The sequence below is a fragment of the Melitaea cinxia genome, chromosome 5 (genome assembly GCF_905220565.1).
Source record: "Melitaea cinxia chromosome 5, ilMelCinx1.1, whole genome shotgun sequence".
NCBI lineage: Eukaryota > Metazoa > Arthropoda > Insecta > Lepidoptera > Nymphalidae > Melitaea > Melitaea cinxia.
Window position 1 is genome coordinate 8,498,069 of NC_059398.1, and position 25,267 is coordinate 8,523,335.

At 35.2% G+C, this 25,267-nt stretch overlaps 2 protein-coding genes and 1 long non-coding RNA gene across 3 annotated transcripts; 2 read left to right on the forward strand and 1 right to left on the reverse strand.

The window, feature by feature from the left end:
* Positions 1-1,112: 1,112 nt before the first annotated feature.
* Positions 1,113-1,616, reverse strand: LOC123653802. The gene has a single exon (XM_045589784.1). The coding sequence runs from the start codon at positions 1,614-1,616 to the stop codon at positions 1,113-1,115; it is 504 nt and encodes a 167-aa protein (XP_045445740.1).
* Positions 1,617-4,483: 2,867 nt separating this feature from the next.
* LOC123653518 lies at positions 4,484-24,074 on the forward strand. The gene is made up of 3 exons (XR_006743117.1): positions 4,484-4,494; positions 18,344-18,355; positions 23,874-24,074. It is a non-coding gene; the product is annotated as an uncharacterized LOC123653518 (long non-coding RNA).
* LOC123653517 (pre-rRNA 2'-O-ribose RNA methyltransferase FTSJ3) lies at positions 8,495-16,756 on the forward strand. Its single transcript, XM_045589508.1, has 10 exons — positions 8,495-8,673; positions 8,746-9,503; positions 10,490-10,651; positions 10,761-10,853; positions 11,498-11,659; positions 12,576-12,783; positions 12,934-13,194; positions 13,477-13,680; positions 14,976-15,175; positions 16,268-16,756. Exons 1-10 carry the CDS (start codon positions 8,607-8,609, stop codon positions 16,697-16,699), a joined length of 2,547 nt encoding a protein of 848 aa, XP_045445464.1. The 5' UTR covers positions 8,495-8,606; the 3' UTR covers positions 16,700-16,756.
* Positions 24,075-25,267: the final 1,193 nt, after the last annotated feature.

Consider the following 25,267-nt stretch of genomic DNA (forward strand, 5'->3'; position numbering starts at 1 on the left):
CAAAGTGAAATTGGTAAGATGATCGCACGACGTTGATGTTATTTTAGCGGCTAAAGTTTTTCCTATATCAGCAAAGTATTGATTAGCATATTCGATAGATTTTTCTAGGGTTTCCTTAATTTTTAGTAGGTCTATTGCAGGTTGTTTATTAGTTTGAAAGTTAGTATAGGTTTTAATGAGTTTCCAGGTTTTCTTTGGATTTTTTGAGGATTTTTTTAACTGGTCCTGGTTATATGATCTTTTTATTCTCTTAAGCAAGTCATTACAGAAATTTCTATACCGAGTGTATGTTATCTTTAGAATCGTGTTGTTTGGGTCTTTCTTAAGCTTGAGATGCAGTGTGTCCCGATTTTTCATACAACGGATTAATCCGGGGGTTATCCAGGGCTTAATACATCGAGTTCCCCTAGTAACTGTAAGCATAGTAGTATTTGTCGTTACAAGACTAGAAAGAACACCAATAAGTCTATCAGCTGCCCAGTTTGCATCCATTGAACACAAGATATCGCTGAAGTCAAAAGACTCGATATCTGATATAAGCTTATCATGGTTCAGTTTATGAATCACTGATTTATATATATATCATAGCAAAATTCTAATCTACTTAAAAATATTTTAAATTCCTCCATATTCTTTCTAATACTTCTAATGTTTTGAGTCAAAATTGTTAAACTTTTATGCGAGCCCTTTAGTAGATATTTGCCAGATTCTGTTGTAGTTGAAAACGATTCAACAGGGTTAATTTCATCAATACAGTGATTAGTAGCATTTTTTTTTAGAAAATCGAGTTTTATTTCGATAAGTAATGTGACAAACAAAAATGGAGTATTTTGTAGCACTTGTGTTTAATTTCACGAGGGCGTGTGTGAGTGTATGAGTGAGGGATCTTATGAAAGTGTGAGTACGTAATTTTTGTCTTAATAACTTGGTTGTACAGTGTATGAGATAGACGATTTATATTAAGTTTTAATTAAGATTAAGTTTTGTATTAAGTTTTATTGAGGAGTGTAGAAAAAATGTGTATGCTTAATATAACAAAAATTTGAAAAAATTACCCTTAGAGCTTTTAGTCGTAAAACATGAACGCCAATGAACGTTACTTCTGATACTAGTCATTTTTGGGTTTTCAAATTGTTAAGTTGAGCTTCACCCTTCACTTCTATATATTGGGTTTCATCGGTCTTCCTAATATAAATCCTTCCATTTATTGTCCAACAATACTTGAAATTGGCTATTTTCGCAATATCAAGAGCTAGGAAAAAGAGTCTTCGTCCTTTAGGAGTGAGAGCTTCAGACACGTATATTGGCTTGGAATAATTGTCTAATCCTATAGACGTAGTGTTGAGTTTGTTATTTGGATTATTTTTGTTGTACGTTTTAAATTTTTTTATTATTTCTTGCTTAGTGTTTTTGCTCTTGAACTCAGTTATTATTGTTTTGTGTTCCGCCTTACTTTTTAGGACAAAAACATCATTTATCTCATTTTTCTGTATGTCTACTTTAATGGCTTTGCAAGTATTTAAAACGATGTCAGATAATTGTGCCTTATTAAATTTATCGTCTTTTAATGGAACATTCCTAATTTCCACAGTAGAGGATGTCATAGAGCGTTTCATATCTTCTATTTTACTTTCCAAAGTAGTGATCCGAAGAAGATTGGCTTTGCGTTCATTTTCAAGTTTTACAACCTTTTCATGCAATTAATTGAAATGGGAGTACAGAAACTCAAGAGATTTCTCGATTTCTGTATTAGTTTCACTTATTTTTTGGTTCTGAATTTTAATTTCTGAAATATCAAATGCGAGTTTAGAAAGTGTCTTTGTTTGGCTTTCTTTCCATTCAAGGAGTAGTCCTTTAAGATCATCTGATGAGCATTGTTGAACTGGGGATTCTCTACGTCTTTTATAACGTTGGCCACCGCAGAAGGATTCCATATTAATTTCAGTATTACCGATATCCGAGTCGGACAAAGTGATTTGGCTGTCACCCTTTGGTGGAGATCTTAATACTTTCGGCATGATAAATTCTCGGTGAAGTTCACAATTTTAGTGTCGCACTCGTGAGTGACCAAAATTATTTGAGCACACAGTTGACTTGAATAATATGCTATTTGTGTATCTTTATATCATCATCATCATTCCAGCCTATTGCAGTCCACTGCTGGACATAGGCCTCTACAAGTTCGCGCCAAAAATGCGCGGACTTATGTGTTTTGCCCATAGTCACCACGCTGGGCAGGCGGGTTGGTGACCGCAGGGCTGGCTTTCTCGCACCGAAGACACTGCTACCCGTCTTCGGCCTGTGTGTTTGAAAGCCAGCAGTTGGATGGTTATCCCGCCATCGGTCGGCTTCTTAAGTTCCAAGGTAGTAGTGGAACTGTGTTATCCATCAATGTTTATCAATGTTAGTCGCCTCTTATGACACCCACGGGAAGAGAGGGGGTGGCTATATTCTTTGGTGCCATAGCCACACAGCGCACAAATTATACTTAATAATCAACGGTATTTGCGTGAACTAGCCATCGTATGAATTAATTGTGTTTTCAAAATTTCGACTCCTCACCTTACTCATTCTCTAACTCGCTGTTTAATTATGAAATAAGTACTTCCACCTCATCCTTATAGAATCGTCCTCATTGAGGTGAGAATTAATCGTTCACTTTTACGTATTTTGAACCAGACTTGTGTTTAAGTTATTCTAAATTTAATTTGATTTAATAGGTAAAGTGTAGAACTTCAAGTGAACAGAGTGCATAGTGCGAGTTTTATTCACAGAAACATGAGAGAAACGCGTTTATAGTGAAGATTATTTTACATGGGAATTTAAACACTGCAGCCTAGACGATAAAGAATAGTATACGATACAATCGATACAGAGTCATCTAGCGGCAAACGCGAGAACTAGGTTGAAATGTCGAATTTCCCATACAAAATAAAGTTAAAATTTACGCCCGTTATTGCGAGACGGATTAAACAAAACTTGCACTAGGCACTCTGTTGACGGAATCGATTAAATTTGCAATGGATTTACTATTTTGAAAATTTTAACCGTGAGCTTATGTTACATCACAATCATTATGCATCGATTAGGTATAATGAAAAGGCAACAAATAGGTGTCGAAAATATTTGTTGACAAAAAACTTTAAATAACATTTTAACGATACATAAACACAAAAATAGTTTTGCTTGGGATTATAATTATTAAACATAAAAAAATATGTAAAACATGTTTAAACAAAATTTAAACAACAACAAAAATATTTTGTTCTTAGAATGAAATTCCAAATTATACTTAAACGTTCACTTTACGCAATATGTAATGTATAAGTATGTTTTCTACAAATTACGAATGTTGCGACGCCGCGATATTATACTGTACGAGTACGCATTTAGTAATATTATTTTTATTACTGAAAAGTTTAAAACAAATTAAAGAGAGAATTTGGAGAGAATATTTTTATTAGGTATCTAATAAAAATACTCTAAAAAACCATGAACTCTAAAAACACCTAGATTAGATTGTGTTCGTAATTCAGATTGCTTGTATTGTATGCGATTTCAAGATCAATCGGTATTAAAACTATTAACGTTTACTTTTGATTTGAAATAAAAGACGACTCGTATGATAAGAATTTCGTGTATTGTCTGACCAAATAATAACGAATAATGAATGAAGAAAAGATGAACGGTACAATTTTAAATTTTTGAACATTACATTAGTAATTTTTTGTTTAAAAAAAATTTAAAAGAAGTTTACAGTAATAAAGTGATAAAAAATACTTACATGTGAAAGGTAACGTCATCTGACGTGGCAGATCTCTTTTAGCAGCAAAAAACAGAACAATTCGGAATTTTTTGAAGGACGTTGATTCAATCGTGCAACTAGATTTAGTCTTGTGATCAGTGCGGCTGCAGCTTTTTTGTACGCGTAGGACCATTTGGACTTATACGTTGACAGAGGGAAACGCCTGTGCATGGTTACTCCCCTCTGTATTGCTCTATGGGCAGCAGCATCTTCGATACGACAAAGCCAACCCTGCAGTCACCAACCTGCCTACCAAGCGTGGTGATTATAGGTTCATGAAGTTGGCACCCAGAATTATGAATTTATATTTTATGATAATTTAGTTTTATTTAATCGTCTGTTCGTTAAAATTTATGAAAAGCAGGATCAATGACATTTGTTTGCGCGTGACCTCGTTTTTGAGAAAAATCAAAATCAAAATTGGGTGCTACAACGCCAGCACCCAAAAATGAAATCCACTTTTGGCTTAAAAATGGCAGTATTTAATATTTTTATTTATACATATCGACTGCGCATGACACGCGCAGATGGCACCCGAAAGAATTAATGAGCTTATAATAACTCAATAATTAATTAATTTATTTATTTATTTATTATATTCCGCCTTACTTTAATTATTATTGTCATTATTATCTATGTTTATATATACACTTACTTGCTATCTTTAATATATGTACACTTATTTTCTAGTTAACGTTTATGTACACTTATGACTTGGCCTACTTACAATATACACTTAACCTATGTTATTGTTAGTAATTTGTTATATTTTTTTCCCTACATTAAAATACAATTTACTCTTACAAATAAGTAATAAGTGTGCTACAATTCTGTTGTGTTGTCTTCACACCACAAAACGTTTTAACATTTCGAGCACACCCTCAGTGACGGCGGCATCCCTGTGGTGACTCGACAACCTGAGGCTGTGCTCGAGGATGTCTTTTTTAGAGGCTTCCGCTGCCTTCGCCATAAAGCGACCAAATGCGTCGTCACGGTCGTCGGTGTAATAGACACAGGTGTTGGTGTGTTTAGTCACAGCGACTACAGCGTGCGAAATGCTGTCGTGGATATTGAGCCTCTTTGTATTTTTCTGGAGGACGATGACGTCCTCATAGGTCTAGCCCTGCGCCTCATGGATGGTTAAAACGCGCGATCCCTCACCGGACCCGTATCCCTGGTCAGTCAGTAATCTCTTTTCCTCTTGCGTAAATACAAGGTATCCCTATACCTCGGTCCCTTCCTACAGGAATGCGCGCGCCTTTGAGGCTCTCCACTCGCAAAGATCGGATCTTTGTGCTTGAGCTGTACACGGTCTTGTAAACCTCACTGATAGCAAAGAGAAAAAAAGGGACAAAATGCTGTTCTGTCTTCGTTGCACGTTGCACAGCACTACGGTCTTATGCACTAAGCGATCGTCATGCCCTCTCGGTAGAGAGTACCATATTCCTTGGTCATACTACTCATTCAGTTATGCTTCTGTCGGCTTTTAACCATAAAGTTATAGTGTTTGCAGTGGGATGGTAATAATAAAGCACAATTTCAACACTATCTTCTGCCTTTATTGAACTAACGTTTCAATAACATACACAAATAATAATAAGCATTAATTATAATATGCACAAGAAAAAAAACACCATAGTCACAGAAGGAGAAAAATTATCGATAGGATGATACAGTTCGTAAGCTAGAAGCACTATAAAATATTTAATAATACGAGCAATAGGTTGTAAGCAACACGGGCTTCGCGCGGGAGTACGGATCCGGACTAAGTGGCATCGAGCCGGCCGCTCGTGCGCCGTGTCGTATTCAAGCGATATATTTTTTATTTCAAATATGCGTATAATAAAAATGTTGATGAGTATGATGCGTTTGTGTGTAAATTAATTTTATAAATAATAAAGATAATAATATAGATAAATAATAAAGATACATGCTTCAGCCTGTAATATCCCACTACTGGGCATAGACCTCTTTCCCCATATAGGAGAAGGATCAGAGCTTAATCCACCACACTGCTCCAATGCGGGTTGGCGGATATATTCCTTACTACGAGTAACGATCGCTATCAGGTGTACATGATAACAACCGAGACCGACGGCTTAACGTGCTCTCCGAGGCACGGTGGGGAGACCCACAATGACAGCACAAACATCCAGACCACGGCAAACTCCTGTATGGCCAATACAAATGTTTGTCATGTGCGGGGATCGAACCCGCAACCGCCAGCGCAACAGGTACAATCCATGGCTGTAACGTTTGCGCCAACGCGGTGACGCGGGATAGTGATACATAAAAGGTAAATAATATGTTGTAAATGTATATGATATTGTTTAATTTACTACTAATAACTATTTATATTTAAGTAGGCTACATCACTCCCCCCAGAGACTGTCCCTACGGGCGATAATAGTGGGGAAAACGAACTGTGCGGCCTGAACGCGCTCTTCTGTCTTTATCCTGTACGGGGGCATCACTCAGCCTTATAGGAACAGGATCAGAACCGGAACCGGGCTTGATGCTAAAAGAGGGGTTCGGAGTGGACATGTCATGGTCAACTAATACGTAGGCCGGCTTCAGGCGGTCTATGGATACAGTGACGCTTTTACCAAAATTTTGTCACCATCATCGTCCCTTAAAAATACGTGACTAGACGAGGTAAGGTCTTTACAAATAAAAATTTTGCCTTTGCTGTGATGAGATGCCGGTGAAGGTTGCAATCTCGTTGCAAATCGGCGCAACTGAGTGGTAAAATCCGATATGTCGGTTGAGTAAGAAACTGTAGTTTGGAAAAATTCTCCAGGCAAACGCAACGGCTCACCATAAACCAGCTCGGCAGATGACGTTTGCAGGTCATCTTTAAATGAGCTTCTAATGCCCATTAGCACTAAAGGTAACTTATCTACCCAATTACAATCAGCGTGGCACATTAGGGCCGCTTTTAACTGTCGATGGAATCGTTCCACTAGGCCATTACAAGCCGGGTGATATGCGGTTGTTCTGCGGTGTTTGAATCCAATCATTTTTTCAAGGTATTGGAAAAGTGAAGATTCAAACTGTCGACCGCGATCAGTGACAATATCTGTCAGACATCCAAATCTGGATATCCAAGATATTAATGCCTTCCCAACTGTTTCAGCAGTAATATTTGCCATAGCTTCCGGCAAGCGTATGAAACGATCCACAGCCGTCAGACAGTAACGGTATCCCTGCGAGATAGGGAGAGGGTCGATAATGTCCACGTGAATAAACGCAAATCTAGCGCGAGGAAGATCGAAAGTGCCCAATGGAGAAGACACGTGACGATTGATCTTAGCGCGTTGACAAGCCAAACATTTTCGAGACCATTCTTGACAGTCCTTGCGAACTCCAGGCCAAACAAATCGCGCAGTGACCAGTTTCGCGGTAGCGTTGGTACCTGGGTGGCTAAGACTATGAAGACCGTCGACGATTTATTTCCTCAAAGGCTTAGTAACGAAGGTGAGGTGGTGCTGACGTCACAGTACAGTTCCGCTTTAGAGCCAGGGATTCTCAACCTTTTTAAGCGGACCGACGATTCACCTCCTAGAAGTTGAGTCAGCTCTCGATCAGAAGCCTGAGATTCAGCCAGTAAGTCCAAGTCGACTGGCATCTGTGGATCCTCGACGCGAGACAGTGGATCAGCGACATTGTTTTTACCAGAAATGTGTCTAATGTCGGTTGTGAACTGCGAGATGTAATCGAGGTGACGATAGTGACGAGGCGAACAATTAGATTTTCGTTCGCTGAAAGCATGACAGAGTGGCTTATGGTCAGTGAACACTACGAAATGCCTTGCCTCTAGCATATGCCGAAAGTATTTAATGCTTTCGTATATGGCTGAGAGCTCACGGTCGTAGGGAGTATACTTTTGCTGAGACGGGCTCAACTTTCGAGAAAAGAAGGCAAGAGGCTGCCAGTTGTCAACCTTTAACTGCTAAAACTGCACCCATTGCCAGGTCAGATGCGTCTGTCACCAGAGCTAGTTTGGCCTGACAATCCGGGTGTGCGAGTAATGCAGCATTAGCGACTCTTCTTACACCTGTAAAAAGCTAGCAGTGTGTCGCCAGACAAGTCCACAGGATGAGATGCCTTAACGCAACCAGTAAGCAAGGCATTTAAAGGGGCTTGGATTACAGCGGAATGAGGTAAGAACCGCCTATAAAAATTTAACATACCTAAAAATCTCCTTAGCTCCTTGACTGTTTTAGGGACAGGGAAGTCATTGATGGCCTGGACCTTGGATTTCAGGGGCCTGGTGCCGGACGCTGAGATTTGGTAACCTAAAAATGTTACCTCAGATGCTCCGAAAATACATTTTAAGGTGTTGACAAGGACGCCATATTCCTTCATACGGCTGAAGAGCTGGTGCAGGTGGGCCTTCTGCTCGGCCTCGTTCCTGGAAAATACCAAAAAGTCGATCGTCGATATTATTTAATTTACTACTAAGAACTATTTATATTTAAGTAGGCTCCAAAGTCAACGTATCCCCACTAGGCCACTACTATAGTTTCCCGACCTGTGTAATAAGACTGTATGATGGATATGCCAATTTTGTTTTGTTAAAGCTGGTAGATGGCTGGTAGCATTTTCCTATAGGTAATAGGTATATAATAAAGTACTCTGTGGGTAGCATTGATCAAATATAACCTTAAAATCGAAAATGTCAAAGTCAAAACCACTCGTCAAGTCGTCAAAACACGCATGTCGTTTTACCTTCGTTTCGACTTTTAAAGTATTGTTGAATTTTGATTTTTATTTATCGATGCTTCGGTGAAAGCCAAACATGGGGAAAAAAACCAAAGTAGGAAAACAGCGAAAGGATAAATATTATCAACTAGCAAAAGAGACAGGTCAGCATTTTTGGTTACTTTGCTAATCTGTAAATTATATATTTGTAAAATAACACCGTATATTTTTTACAGGTTATCGTTCTCGAGCTGCATTTAAGTTAATTCAATTAAATAGAAAATTTGGCTTTCTACAAAAATCACGAGTATGCATAGATTTATGTGCGGCACCCGGAGGATGGATGCAGGTGGCACATCAAAATATGCCCGTATCCAGCATTGTCATTGGTGTCGATTTGTTTCCAATCAAGCAAGTTCCCGGTTGTATTAGTCTTACAGAAGATATAACAACAGAAAAATGTAAAACTGCAATTAAAAAAGAAATAAAAACATGGAAAGCAGATGTCGTTCTTCACGACGGAGCACCTAATGTTGGGTTAAATTGGATACACGACGCGTATCAACAGGCGTCCCTTACACTAAGTGCTATGAAATTAGCATCACATTTTCTAAGAGCTGGTGGATGGTTTGTTACCAAAGTTTTCAGATCTAAAGATTACCATGCATTACTGTGGGTTCTGAAGCAATTTTTCAAAAAGGTCCATGCAACAAAACCTCAGGCATCTCGTAATGAATCATCTGAAATTTTTGTTGTATGTCAAGGCTATATTGCTCCAGATTCTATAGATCCTAAATTATTGGATCCAAAATATGTATTTGAAGATTTAGAAATAATAAAGAAAAAGCAGAACAATATATTACACCCAGAAAAACAGAAGAAAGCTAAAGCTGAAGGATATAAAGAAAATGATTACACAACCTTTAACAGTATTTCTGTGTCTGAGTTTCTGGAAAAGGATGACCCGATTGACTTATTACAAGGATGTTCAGAGGTAGTCTTGTAATTTATTTATTTTTTTAACTTTACATTGATTTACTAATTAGTTTTGTAATAAGTATTATATTACGTGGCTTAATTATGTGAGCTATTTTTCGATCAGTTTAGACCCCCTCCCCCCTTTAGGTGAGATAGTTTATTATTTAAATTCTTTATTGTACAGTAAATACACTAATACAAGTGTGTACAAAAGGTGGGCTTAACGATACAGCATTTTTTACCTGCTAACCTTGGTATGTATGTGCAAGAAAGTAGTGTGTAAGTATACAATAAAAAAAAAAACAAATAATATATTATAACATTACATATCTTTTAAAGGTTTGATTTTTTTTGAGATTTAGTGGGTTTAGTGAATATAACAGAGATTGACAGGAAATAATAAACTGTTCAAGTATACTATAGTTAATTTATTTAAATAAAATTCAAAGCTAAAACTAAAAGCTATGAGATTTATTTTAGTCAGCAAAATGAACACTCAAAATAATTTTAAGATTGTCAGTATGTTGTTGTTCACGGGCTCTTTTCCGCAACTTGACGTCTTGGTGCGCCTTTTTTGCGTGATAAGATTGTCAGTAATATTTTATATTTTTTGAAGTTGGTGTAAGATTTTCGACTATCCCTCGGTCTAATGAGATTTGGGGAGATATTATTGGACCACCCCCCATTCTGAGCTTACGTAATTAATGGATGTCCCCTTAGTTAAGTATGATTTATGCAAGCAATATATTTAGTTTCATATCATGATCAGTGTGTAAGTTTTGAGAGAACTAGGCTGTACCATTAAACCAACATATGGATAAATAATATATAAAATAGATATTTCATCAAATATAGAATGTGAAACAACCACCAACCAAAATTATCTATTTAATTAGTTATTAAGTAATATCCTAAAGCACACACTATACTAATACTTATAGAAAAAAAAAACATTGTCAAGCCTAAATTTGATTTATTTTAAGAAAATATAAAAAATTACAGATTTTATTGGATGATGCAGATATTGCAAATCATCCAAAAACTACAAATGAAATTAAAGAATGCTGTAAGGACATTAAAGTCCTTGGAAGGAAGGATGTCAAAGCACTGCTAAGCTGGCTTAAGCATATCAAGGAATGGAAACTTCAAGACCAGTCTTCAGAAGTAAATATAAATATTTATTATAATATACATATTATAGAAGTAAGTACTACTGCTGTGGGTTTATAAAAAATGGTTGTTGATTAAATTTTCTTTGTTTGTTTGCTTAAAGGGTAAAACAGGTGGAAAAGATGAGGCAGAAGCTGAAGTTGAAACCGTAAAAGATGAAAATGAAGAAGTTGAGGCTGAAATAGAAGAATTACAGGTTTGTTATTTATAGCTTTAATTAAGGAAATTAAAAACATTTACTACGCTATCCCATTGGTGCAGTTTGCAGGGCTGTAAGTTGATTTCTCACTCTGATTCTCGGCAGTTATTCTAGTTATATGAATATATGAATATATATATATATATATATATATATATTTACATATTTATATGCCGGTGCCAGTGCCAGGTCCATCGTGTGGCAGAGGGAGAAACTCAGAGTAGTTCCCAGGACCTGCGACCTAGGTGTAGGTTTAAGGAGGCCTCCTTTGAGATGTGCATCAATGCTCACCTTCACTGCTCGAGTTGCCCGCCCCGCCTAGCTAAATTATAGATAGTAATATAATATCTAACAATTAATTAATTTATTTGCACAAATTAATTATTAAAAGAGTCTAGGTTAAGCTACCTGTTGCTTACCTCAGAGACAGATGACTATAAGAAGAGAAATAAGAAAGAAGTAATTGAAGTAATTGCATAATAAGATAATATAGACCTAGAAGTGTTAGCAATTAGGCTACTTGTTGCAGCTGATGCAGGTTTTACTGTTGTGAATTTGATCTAATCAACTATTTCATCTATTTGAGAATTATGTTTTAACCAAATATATTATAATGTATTCAATTATTTTAAAAATTGTAGGAGGAAGAAAGGAGACAACTCAAAAGGAAAAGAAAACAATTAAATAAACAGAGACAAAAACTAGCTGAGAAAATGAATCTTAAGATGGTATTGAAAGGTGATGATGGTCCCATACTAGAAAGTCATGACATGTTTTCACTTGCTGATATCAAGGATGGAGAGGTAAACTTTTTTTAACACTCACAGATCATGTTGGAGAGAATCATCATCATCATTCCAGCCTATTGCAGTCCACTGCTGGACATAGGCCTCCACAAGTTCGCGCCAAAAATGCGTGAACTCATGTATCTTGCCCATAGTCACCACGCTGGGCGCCTGCCCAACCCGCCTGGGTTGGTGACCATAGGGCTGGCTTTGTCGCACCTAAGACGCTGCTGCCCGTCTTTGGCCTGTGTGTTTCAAAGCCAGCGGTTAGATGGTTATCCCGCCATCGGTCGGCTTCTTAAGTTCCAAGGTGGTTGTGGAACCTTGTTATCTCTTAGTCCCCTCTTACGACACCCACAGGAAGAGAGGGGGTGGCTATATTCTTTGGTGCCGTAGCCACACAGCACGGAGAGAGAGAATTTTGGAGAGAATATAATGAATTTAATGTTGATTCTATCTATCTATCTTTGATTTTTAGCAAATCTATCATTTTAGTGATTCTATAGTTAAGTTTTACTTTTTATTTGTTTATGTTTCACAGAAAATTAGAAATATGATAAAACATACATTATTATAGCATATATATTGTATGTGTTGTGTGTATAGCACAAACATGCACTATGCAATGAGTAGGAAGTCAATTTAACAAAACCTTTTAGTGTAAAAGTATCAGTTTATAATATCACTTTATTGTTTAGTGAATTTAATTTAGTAAAATGCTTTATTTATAAATATACTAATGTCTTATGGAATATTTATAACATAAAACATATATCGTACGTATTTCTTATTTTGTCTTATTTCAACACTATTATATTCATTGCAGTTATAAGTAAGTAGAACAAATATGGAAATACACTCCAAATAAAAATTTAAAATATTCAATAAAACTTTATGCTTAGAATCATATTATATTCTTTTGGTTTTTTTACAGCAATTAAAAATGGTAATTGACCAGCGACCCGACATTGTGCTAGATGAGAAAGATGACTCTGATGATGAATTAAAAATGAAATCCAAATATGTCAAGTATGATGTTGAATCCTCAAAATTAGATTCATCAGGTCTCTTCTATAAAGATTCAGACAGTGAATTGGAAATGGAATCTGATTCTGATAATGATGAAGAAAAGGAATCATTAGGTAATGTGGTAGATCGTGAAATATTTAATGATAAATATTGTTAAAAATTATCATGTTAATAGTAATATGTTTTCATTTTATTAAGATTAATGTTGGCATTTAAATTACTTACCTAACAACAATTTTTAAAACAAATGTACCTTTTTTTAGCTTTCTCTGATTCTGATAATGAAACTAAAAAAATTGATAAATTAACTAAACTAAATACATTAAGGAACAGTAAGGTAAAAAATACAGTATCAATTCCAAAAAATAATCCCTTGCTAACTGATCTGGACAATACTGATCCAGTTTCAAAAAGATCAATGAAGGCAGAACTTTGGTTCCAAAAAGATAGTTTCAAAGACATAGATGAAGAAGATGACGAAGGAGTTGATTTAGACAAATTAGCTGAGTCCTACAGAGAAAAAGGTAAGAGGAAATGTTAGATATTGTTATTTGATTAAAACTACTAATGTTATCATTTTGAAATCTTTGTTGTGTGGTGCTCAATGATAGATAGTAAATCAAGAGAATGGATGAAATTGTATGTTTTATTCCTATACCTTGGACTTTCAATGTATTTCCCTTTATCCAAAAGTTTATATTAATTTATTTATATAACAATCCCTGTTAATGTCAAAAGATTGATTTGATTAAGGCACATAAAGATATGTTCGTTTAATTAAATATTTTATCATAAATACTTTTTAGGAAAGACAGTCAAAGAAAACTTTTCGGAAAATTCTACAGAAGTAAAAAATACTGGTACTAAGAGGAAACAAGATGAGCTAAGTGAAGATGATGATTCATCTGACAGTGATTATGATGTGGAGGGTAATGCTGCACCAACTGTGCAAAAAACGGGCGCTAAAACCAGTAAAAAAGATGGTTTTGAAGTTGTTTCACAAGATCCTGGTATGTATTTTGCAATAATGCTTAAATAAGCTTGGTATAATTTTTTCTGGTGTTTTACTTATTATGTATTTAAATAGTAAAATACGAATCTAATACAAAATAAAACTATATATTCTTAAAGAATATAACTAGTCTGGCCATAAATAGTTACATAAAAACTTTTCTCTTTTTCAACTTTTTAATTATTTTGAAATTGGAACATGTATATTTTAAAAACTTATTTCGATTTTGCGCCATTTCACATATTTTTTCGTGTTCATTATCAAATTACAATATGGAATGGGGTGTTAAAGAAAATAGGATTGCAGTGATCGTCTTGCACAAAGTGGGTATGGAGCCGTCGATCATATTCCAGACCCTTCAAAAGCTTGGTATCAGCCGTATGTTCGTATATCGTACTATCAACAGATACAGCAACACTTCGTCTCTCGAAGACCAGAAAAGATCGGGGCGGCCGCGTGTTGTTAGAACTACAAAAGCTGTTAATGCTGTTAAAGCCAGAATTCATCGAAACCCCATTAGGAAGCAAAAAATCTTATCGCGAGAAATGAAGATTCCCACTGGGACTCTGTCGCGTATTATAAAACAAGACATGAAGCTCGGTGCTTATCTCCCGATATACAGGACATGCCCTAAATCAATCTTTACAATTAATGAAAGTGGATCGATTAAAAAACCTTCTGTCGCGAGATGCAGGTGAAAGGCACAGAAATATCCAAATATGATCCAATATGATAATATAAATGAGCAAAGTGTACGATCACAGTTCTAAAGAAGCTACAACTTGAGTTGTTGGAAAGGTACGACGTGGTCATCATCCTGCGTCAGTGATGGTTTAGTGGGGCGTGTCTTATCAAGGAGTCACAAAACTACATTTTTGTGAAAAAAGAGTAAAAACTTCAGCCAAAGTGTATCAAGATACAGTCTTGGATCATGTTGTGAAACCTCTCAGCAACACACTTTGGCCTTTCCAGTAGGACTCTGCACCTGGTCACAAACATGAACTACCCAAGCCTGGCTTGAAACCAACGTTCCGGACTTTATAAGAGTTAAAGACTGGCCCTCATCTAGCTCAGACCTCAACCTTTTTTATTATTGTCGAGTTTTTTTGTGAAATTTATTTGTATTATTATTTTTGTAAATGACATTATTTTGACTTTCGTTACACCTTATGACGAAATAAAGATTTCATTTCATTTCAACAGAACTTATGGCTGGACTAGGTATAGTTTTTAGTCTGCGAAATTTTATAGTTATATTATAAAATTTTATAATGTAATTAAAATATATTCTAGAATTGAAAAGATTAAAGAAAACTCTAAAAATGGATACTGAAACTCTAGCACTAGGAACTATGATGGCCACTTCGAAAAAATTTAAACGAGATTTGATTGATGATGCTTGGAATCGGTATGCTTTTAATGATAAAAATCTCCCGGATTGGTTTGTTGAAGATGAGAAAAAGCATATGAAGAAAGAAGTGGCAGTACCAGAGGTAGAAATTTATAGTATTTGTCTTTTTCAATGTATAATAGGGGATCGGATTTCAGAAAGCGTTTTAAAGCGTTTTATTTATAGCCTTTTAGTTACTCAAAATCATGTTTAATTTTTGTTTGTTTAAAAAGCCCGCCAAAACGCCACGTTATGTCATATGAGAGCGCGTGACGTCATTTGTGGTAATAACAATGGGCACGTTCCACCTAAGGCCCACAACGTCATCGATCATGACCGCTAAAATTGCCGTTCCACTCACATAAAAAATGCCTCGGCCGTTGTGGGTGAATTTTATAAGTGGAACGCAAATTTGGGCGCTGTTTAGTGTCAGGCGTCAGCTGTGTGCTCAGTGAGCACTGCTCACAATATGGCGGCATCGTGAAAACATGATGTAGACCTTGCGGACGATTAGTGGAACGCGGCCAATGCTTGATTGCGCCCCAAATAACGTCAAGCACTGTAGTCGCTGTTTCATTACTTAATTTAAAAATATTTAAATGAATTATATTAAATTATTCGATAAATAATGGTAAAACAGTATATTTATTTTATCTAAATAAATTATAGATTTAATCTGATGACTGTCCGATCCCCTACCATAAAGATCATTTATCTATTATATTATTAATTATAGATATTATATTATTAAAGATCATTTATTTCTCAAAATAATACAATTCACTTACATGAGAAATTACAAACACTAAAATTAAACAAAAATTTATATGTTGGGTTCATCGCTATTAAATAGAAAAAAGATGTGAAGTATCATATTATATGATGAAGTTGTACTTTCAATATTGTAATAAAAAATGTTACTTTAAACTGTACTGATAGAATAGCATAATGTTTAATAGTTTTATTTTTGTCCAATAGACATGCTTTTCACTTTTTTGAATTTTTTATATTGGACCAGGTACTGTCAATGAGATTGAATCATTTAAAATCTTAAATGAATTTTACAATCATTAAACAATCTCTATTGTCTAAATTGTATTTTGATTATCTTATTATTTTACATATAGGCATAAGGTTTCAAATTTTGTAATAAAAAACTTATTAGAAGACCAATTAATGAGAATTTCAATTACAGAAATATTCCGAAGAATACAAAAACAGATTACAAGATATAAACGCCAGACCAATAAAGAAAGTTGTCGAAGCTAAAGCCAGGAAGAAGAAACGCATGATTAAGAAAATGGAACGTGCAAAGAAAAAGGTCGAAGCTGTTATGGAAAATGCAGATATGTCAGAACGAGAAAAAGCACAACAGATTCGACATTTATATAAGAAAGCACAAACAGATGGTAAAAAGAAGGTTACATACGTGGTCGCCAAAAAACATACGACGGCTAAGAAAATGAAACGTCCTGCTGGAGTAAAGGGACAGTATAAAGTAGTCGACCCGCGAATGAAGAAAGATTTACGTGCCCAGAAGGCCAAGGAAAAGACAAAAGGTCGCGGCAAAAAAGGCAAGGGGAATAAGAGTAGGCCTCACAAGCAGAAAGTTAAGAAGACAAAATAATTGTTTTCTGTAGATGTAATATGATAAATGTATAAATTAATAAATGTGATGAAATAATTAGTATTTTTTATGAACTAATTCTTAATAGACAATACTATTATGACCTGGAAAAGTATTGAGCGTAGGCGCTGTTTGACATTAACAAAGTTATAATTTTATATAAGTTCAGGGTCGGCGATATTTGAGTCTTCGTGCGTCACTCGCGTCTAACTGCTAGAGTTCAGGGACAGACGGACCATAAATGATATCATTCACTGTGCGACCTTGGTGTTTTATTCTGATTCGTTTTAACAACGTTGTCTGCCTATTAAGTGGTTTTGTGTTTTTTAATACAGGCTTTAGATAGTTTAAACAATATTTGAGCATATTTCGATATTAACATAAACCATCTAGGCGTAGGCTTAGAATTTAGCTAGTGTGATTTTATATGAAATTTGAATTTTCACTAAATATTTATTTGACTTTTTTATAAACAACTATCTGTACCCTGCGCGCGTTGCTACGCTTTTTTTTTTTTTTTTTTTTTTCGGTCGTACCAACTCGAATACTTTTGTGGGCTCATGCATAATACTTTGCTGAAGATCATGACATGATCAAATGCAGTTTACGGTTCTATAAAAGAAATACAGACAAACATTCATTTATATATATATATATATATATGTCTATATATTGTATTATATATCTATATATTGTAACTGTCATATAATAACTGTTGCAATTTAAATTGTTTACAAAGGTACCTTTATTATTACGGAAATAACCAGAAAGCACGAGAAATTTAGTACGTAGGTTTGAGATATGTAGGGGGTAGGGGAGGGATTTCGTTAGGTAGGCGGACCTAAGCGGGTGGCGCTATATCGAGCGCGCGATCACGGCCAAGGCCGCAGCGCCGTCATCGCCCCGACCCGGGCTGTGAACTGAACTAATATATTTAGTAATAATGTTTAACGATGTTTTATTTGACTCGTAGTTCAAAATACAATAAAATTTTACATTGGTACTACGGTCTTCAAAGTTGTTCTTATACATATACCTATTTCTCACAATCAAAACAACGCATTACGCAACAGTAAAATGTTCAGGAACTAAATGGAACATCTGCTTATGGATTTTAATAAATAGGTCTTAAAATTAAAACATAAACATGAGTCAAGGTAATAAATTAGTAACAACTGTGTATATCGGTAGGTTTAGGTAGGCATGTCGGTTAGTGACGTCCGCGAACCAGGTAGAAGCGGCGCGGGGGGTGACCTCGCCCTCACAAGGTCACGAGAGCCGTACCATTCAAACACCACGTTTCTCCCCACTCGGTACTCTTCCAGGCCTTTCTATATCAGAAACGTATCCACGTATCTTTTTACCTACAACTTAGTACGTCACAATTTTTATTAGAAAATGTATTAATTAAACATGTAGGTTACATTAAATAAGAATTGAAACATAGCATCATAGCAGATGATAATAATATGTATTGTTAATACTTTATGATCATTGACGTTTTTATGCAAAAATAACCCGATTTATTTTTATCGATCGATGAGACAAATATGTTTGCCTTTTTTTAGATAGGTAAATTGTCTATCATTGAATAAAGTGTTCGACTCCTAATCGCGTTTCTTCAAATGGATGGGCCATTTGAAGGGTTCCGTAGGTGTAATGGAACACGTTCCGTTGTGAAAAAAATTCTTAGCGCATTTTTAAATTTGACTTCGTATTAATATAAGAGCTACTTTGGCAACGTACTTCTGCAAGAGCATCCAATACAACTTTTCTTTAAAATAATTTTTAAAAAAGGGCTAGGATTTTTTTTCGCGTGGAACGTGAACAAGAGCTCCTATAGATCATCCTGTACATATTGTTTTATTATTTACATATATTGACATATAGATAATTTACCTTTGAAGGGATTTATTACTATTAAGTTTAATAACCGTGTAAAGCCAGACCAAGGCGAGATTTTGAATGAGTAGAATATGTTTCGATTATACCTAACATGAAATTAAAACCAAGTTGTACATTTGTATAAACATTTTTTTTTGTTAATACTTTGTACCTAAGTATATGTAACTATTAAAAATTGTTTCTATTGTTTTAATGAGGCTTTGAATATTTTTCATTTATGACACGACTACCAAAATATCGATTAGGATTAATTTATGTATGAGTCGTACGTATAAGTATGTACTTAACATAAAAGCGCTTAAAATAACATGAGTCATCTAATCAAAGATAAAAATATTAATACGTTTTCGGTGGATTAACTACAAAATGTACATATCAATCCGAGATGCGAACCATTTCAGTGATATAGGTGTTGATGAGTTGAATTTGTGCAGTGAAGATTTAAGTACTGATATCTTCTTATCATTGCTATTAACGTGTTTTGTTATTGTTATACCAGTAATCAGAAGGACAGTGACTCAACTGGTCAGAACAGTAATAAATAAACACTTTTAACACCCAGAAATTTAAGCAACTTCAAAAGATCAGAAACCAGGTATCGTTTGGTATTTATTTATTTATTGAGTGGTGGTGAGAGAAGTCAAACGTCGGTATATCTACTTTTAAATTTATAATATTTACTATGCACATTCTTATGGTCCGAATCCGGCGGTAGCTGATAAAAACTTATATAATAAAAGTATTGACTCTTATTGACTTAGACAGAGGTCTACAGCATGAAACTCATTTAGTCAGTTCCCATCCAACTTTAATCATTTATCTTTCTGATTCGTTATTCTTCAAGTAATGAAAACTCAAAAAAGTTGAATCTTACTAATCATGTTATTAAGGGCGACGTTTTTTCTCATTTACTGTATTTTATTTATATGGATATATGTATATGTATTACGCTATATCTACGTTGTCTGTAACGGTTATTTGGAGCGGATTTCTATTAAACAATAATCTTTCCCACCGTGCCTCAGAGATCACGTTAAGCCGTCGGTCCCGGTTGTTATCATGTACACCTGATAGCGATCGTTACTCATAGTAGGGAATATATCCGCCAACCCGCATTGAAGCAGCGTGGTGGTGGAAGCCCGATCCTTCTCCTACATCGGGAAAGAGGCCTATGCTCAGTAGTGGGATATTACAGGCTGAAGCGAGTAATCTATCTGCTATATAATTTAATGCTTCAGACATTCCGTAAACGCAATTAAATCTTAACCTATCAGAATTCATAGCAGCTTCTTAAAATATGCTTACGCGAACCCTCGTAGCTTTTTTATATATAACTAGGTCGGTAAACAAGCGTACGGCTCACCTGATCGTATGTTTTTACCGTAGCTTATAGACCTCTGCAACACCAGAAGCATCGCAAACGTGTTGCCGACCATATTCATAATTCCCCTCATGGGCTCTGGTCATCTTACTCACCAACAGGAACACAACACTGCTTGAAAGCAGTATTATTTAGCCGTAATCTTCTGTAAGGTCGAGGTATTACTCTAAATGGGCTGCTCCATACTTTGAGCAGAAATTTCGTGCTGTGCCGTACCTAAGTTACTTTTAGCTTTGCCTGCAACATGAACATGGATACTATTTGGACGTAAAATTATAGATACTTGACAAATCAGAGTGCCTACAATTCACATTTAACGATAAGTAATAGATCCATTAATACATTTCTGCTTACTGGATTATTATTCAAACTAATTGAACATTTTACTTCCTCAACGTGACACGTACTGTTAACCGAATGTGCATTCTATTATTACACTGCCTGACACAATCACATTTCATCTGTTGCATATATCTCTACGTCAAGCATATTAGTTATCGTATATTGAACTCGAAAACTGCAGTTTCCACATTACTTGGCTAAAATAAAAATAAATATAATATTTGTTATATCGCCGTTTGGTATTTGGGTGTTCGGGCTAACAGTCGTTCTAGGTGAAGTAAACCTATGGAAGATTCGTGAAACTTTGCATCCCACAAGTGAGCTGAACTATATATGACCACATTTCAGAATTTCGTTAAAAGCTCAACTGGTTCATCCGTCTACGCCGGAATTCTCATATATTATTTCTTCTGTACTGTATAAATATTTCATCCGTAAACAGCTGCTTACCTAAAGGATAAGTTTGAATTCGTTAGTTCATGTAGTGAAATTTTAAGGTCATCGGAAAACCTTAAACTGCAAATATATCTTCAAGGAACAAAGTTTTATAAACTCTTGCTGTGCGAGCTGTTTTGCTATGGAACGACTTACCTGTGGCTATAAGACGAGGTCAAAGTTTGCTTCTATTTAAAAAGTATGTGAAAGCATATTACCTTAGTCTATAAATTATTTTATTCTCACTACATTAAATTAGTCTAAAAATTATTTTGATCTCACTATATTCAATTAATAAAAGATCTTAAAATTTGCCATTAAGCTATATAATACACGATTATTGTATTGATATATTTATGTGTATGTAAAGGTTTATTTTTATTTTTTACGTAATCTATATCTATATATAATATATAAAAGCGAAAGGTCACTCAACACGAAATCTCCGAAACTAAAACACCTACAAACTTGAAATTTTGCAGGTAGGTTTCTTATAGGGTGTAGACAACTGAGGTAGGGATTTCACAGCAGGAATTTCCTGGTCAAAATATGGAGCAGCCCGACTGGGGTAGTACCTCGACCTTACAGAAGACCACAGCTAAATAATACTGTTTTCAAGCAGTATTGTGTTCCTGATGGTGAGTAAGTTGACCAGAGCTCGTGGGGGGGATTGGCGATTGGGTCGGCAACACGCTTGCGATGCTTCTGGTGTTTCAGGCGTCTATAAGCTACGGTAATCGCTTACCATCCGGTGAGCCCTACGCTTGTTTGTCGACCTAGTGACATAAAAAAAAGACATCCGCTAAGAACGGATTTTACGATACTCGATCCCTAAGGGGATAAAACGGGGGTTGGAAGTTTGTATGAAAGTCCCATGTTTTTAAAGTAAGAGACTTGAAATTTAAAATATATGCTCTATAGATGGTGAGAAGGTGTCCAAATAATGTATCTTTAGAAATAAACTCCCTTTTGGAGTTAAAACGGGGGGATGGTAGGTTGACTCACTCATCACGAAATCTCCGAAAATATAACAGCTATAAACTTAAAATTAGGCAGGTAGGTTTATAAGAAAACTTACTTTACTTACTTTACTTTTACTTTATAAGAAAGTGTAGACATCCGCTAAAAACGGATGTTACGAAACTCAACCCTTAAAGGGGTAAAACGGGGGTTGGAAGTTTGTATGAAAGTACTATGTTTTTGAAGTAAGAGACTTGAAATTTAAAATGTATACTCTATAGAATAGTCCAAGTAATGTATCTTTAGAAATCAACTCCCTTTTGGGGCTAATACAGGGGATGGTAGGTTGACTTACTCATCACGAAATCTCAGAAATTATAATAGTTACAAGCTTGGAATTTGGCAAATGAGTTCCTTATAGGGCATAGACATCCGTTAAGAAAGGATTTACTTCTGTCATCACGGAGTCACGCAGGAGCGTGCGTTACGCTATTCCGTGGCATATAGTTACGTAGAACCATATTAAAAACTAAATTGCATGCAGTATATTTTAAACATATTTACACTACAATCCCCTCTCTTCCCGTGGGTGTCGTAAGAGGCGACTAAGGGATAACAAGGTTCCACAACCACCTTGGAACTTAAGAAGCCGACCGATGGCGGGATAACCATCCAACTGCTGGCTTTGAAATACACAGGCCGAAGACGGGCAGCAGCGTCTTCGGTGCGACAAAGCCAGTACTGCGGTCACCAACCCGCCTGCCCAGCGTGGTGACTATGGGCAAAACACATGAGTTCACGTTATTTGTGGCGTAAACTTGTGGAGGCCTATGTCCAGCAGTGGACTGTATAGGCTGTAATGATGATGATGATGATACACTACAATACTATATTATTACTACATTATTTCATACCACCATTGAAAGGGTTGCTTAATTGTAATAATGACACAGTTATTTTACGTGACTTGGGACACAAGAAATAATACTTTTCTTACTTTATACTATAATTTAAATTGAATTGTTTTTAATTAATACATTTTTAAATGTTACATGATAGTATTGGCCTTTTTTTGTTGTCTTTTGTTTGTTTCGATATTCTGAACATAGAATCTAAGCTTAAAGCTTCATAATGCTTTTTTCTTAGGAATGTTTATTAGGCTATAAATTATTGGAATATCTTAACACAGTTTCCAAAATTAACTATTTACTGAAAAAAAAACCAAAAGCGAGTACAACTACAGGTATCGCCTAGTGGTTCTATAAAATATGCCATTGAACTCCTACAACGTTCACACGAGAGTTATTATTATTCAGGTCACGTTACAATAAAATATGCTAGAACGATAACTCAGTTAACCTCTAAGCTGTTACAATTCTATGGATTCTAGGGTGGGTTATTACACTAAAACTATTTTTAGTTACTTTAAAGAATTAATAATAACTTCTTTGGTTACAATTATACCTTGTTTCATCGCTTTTGTAATGCTTTCGCGTGCGTATTTTACTATTTATCTCTATTTTTATGAGTAAACGGGAATATTTGCCAGGTACGAGATTTTTTTTTAAATATTTCTTAATGTATTATTACTATGTATATAAAAATTAAATTAAAAAAACCCCCGACACAACTTTTTAAAGGCAACTCAGGTTATTGTGTCGGGGTTTTTTAATTTAATTTTTATTTTTATACTTTTTATAGGTACACTTATTATAATGTAGATTTTGTATCTTTAGCAGAATCACAAAGACTGAGATGTAGTAATTGATACTTTCACTTGACAATCGTATTTGTATAATTGTGTAATTGTATTTCCATGTCCCAATTTTCTGACACCATAACCATAACTTTAAAATAACACTCTCGATTAAGTCATTAATATTCTTTTTCAGTGCTCTTTCATTTGATACAACATTAGGATACATTCACAGGCATTCTGTAGTCCCACTTTTAGCCCCATTAACTTCAAACGGCTCAACCTATTTTTTTTAAATATTTTTTCTTCATATTTATTATTAATTTTTAAAGCATATGATGCTAATTCATTTCGTAATTGGGTAAATTTACTGACATTCGGATTTCCATCCTCATTTTCTCCCCACCACATATATTTGCAGATATTGGGTATTTTACCCACTTTTACCCCTAGAGTTTTTTCAGGGCTCAACCGATTTTCATTGAGCACATTATTTTGTAATGTGCACGTGATGCGCTTTCATTTGAGACCCCATTAGATTATATTTGCATACATTCGGTTATTCTTCCTCACTTTAACCCCCCACAACTTTTAAACGACTCAACCGATTTTCATCAAACATATCTAAAAACACTCGCCCGTAACTCACATTAAATACAAAAAAAAAACTAAATTTAAATCGCTTCATCCGTTCGCGAGCTACGGAACCACAGACAAACAGACAGACAGACGTCAAACTTATAGCACCCCTCTTTTTGCATCGGTGGTTAAAAAATATCATTAACTCTACCTTGACAGTCTTTTCCTCTCTGTTTATTTTATTCGTAGTTTTGCATACAATGTAAAACTAAAAGCAAATTAGTGTAAAATAAATGAATAAGTTGCATATAAACTATTTTTTTTTAATATTCAGTTCTCAATTAGCCAGCAGATATCTATAACAAAGACTGCGACTTTCTTTCTGTCTGTCGCAAGTAAGAAACATATTAGTGGTCCTTTTAACCTTTAGATGTCAAAAAATTGTTAAGATTAGAGTATTTTTTGTCATCTGTACATGGATATCCTCCATAAAAGTTGGATAGATTTTCACGAGGCATGTGTTACGAGGAATAACTTTAATTTAATTTAAGAAAATATGAATAAAATAATATACCTACACTCTTCAGTAACCGACAATTTGACAAACAACTTTTAAAAGGATGGATGACCGTAATTGGTTTTTGCTTCATATAACATTTTTTTAAAATACAATTTACTGCAGTGTGTAAGTTAAGAAATCGACTTTTTTTTTGAGTATTCAAATATGAAATTATCTGCTTGAAAATTACATGAACATAGAGAAAAGCAATGCATTTATGTCAGTTGTCTATAAAAATACCAGTACTTATTATTTCTTATAATATTGCTCGTAAAATTTTTAACGTTTTTAAGTATTTTTTTACAAATACAACATACAATAAAATACTTGACTAATATTTAATACTATGTAGGTACTTGATTAGTTCATTACGCTATTTTTTTAATTTTCTTGTATATTGTTGTTGAATGTATTATATTGTAAAGGCCAAACAAATGTCGTCGACAGTTTACCGCCCCCACCCAATAAAGCTCTAAACTTTACGGAGCGAGAATCGGTGAGCGACCACGTTCATGGCCGGAGTAGCGGAAACACAAGTGATGAACTAGCGGCCTGCGATAAACAAAGCCTCAGTCACATCTCACTGACAGTTAGAGGCAGGTGAACGACAAACAACCTCGGCGAACGGTCGTTAGCCGAAATGGATTCGTAAGTTGGAGCGCCGAAAGCGACGCTATTTTTGGCACGAATGCCTTCCAGACATTTTACGAG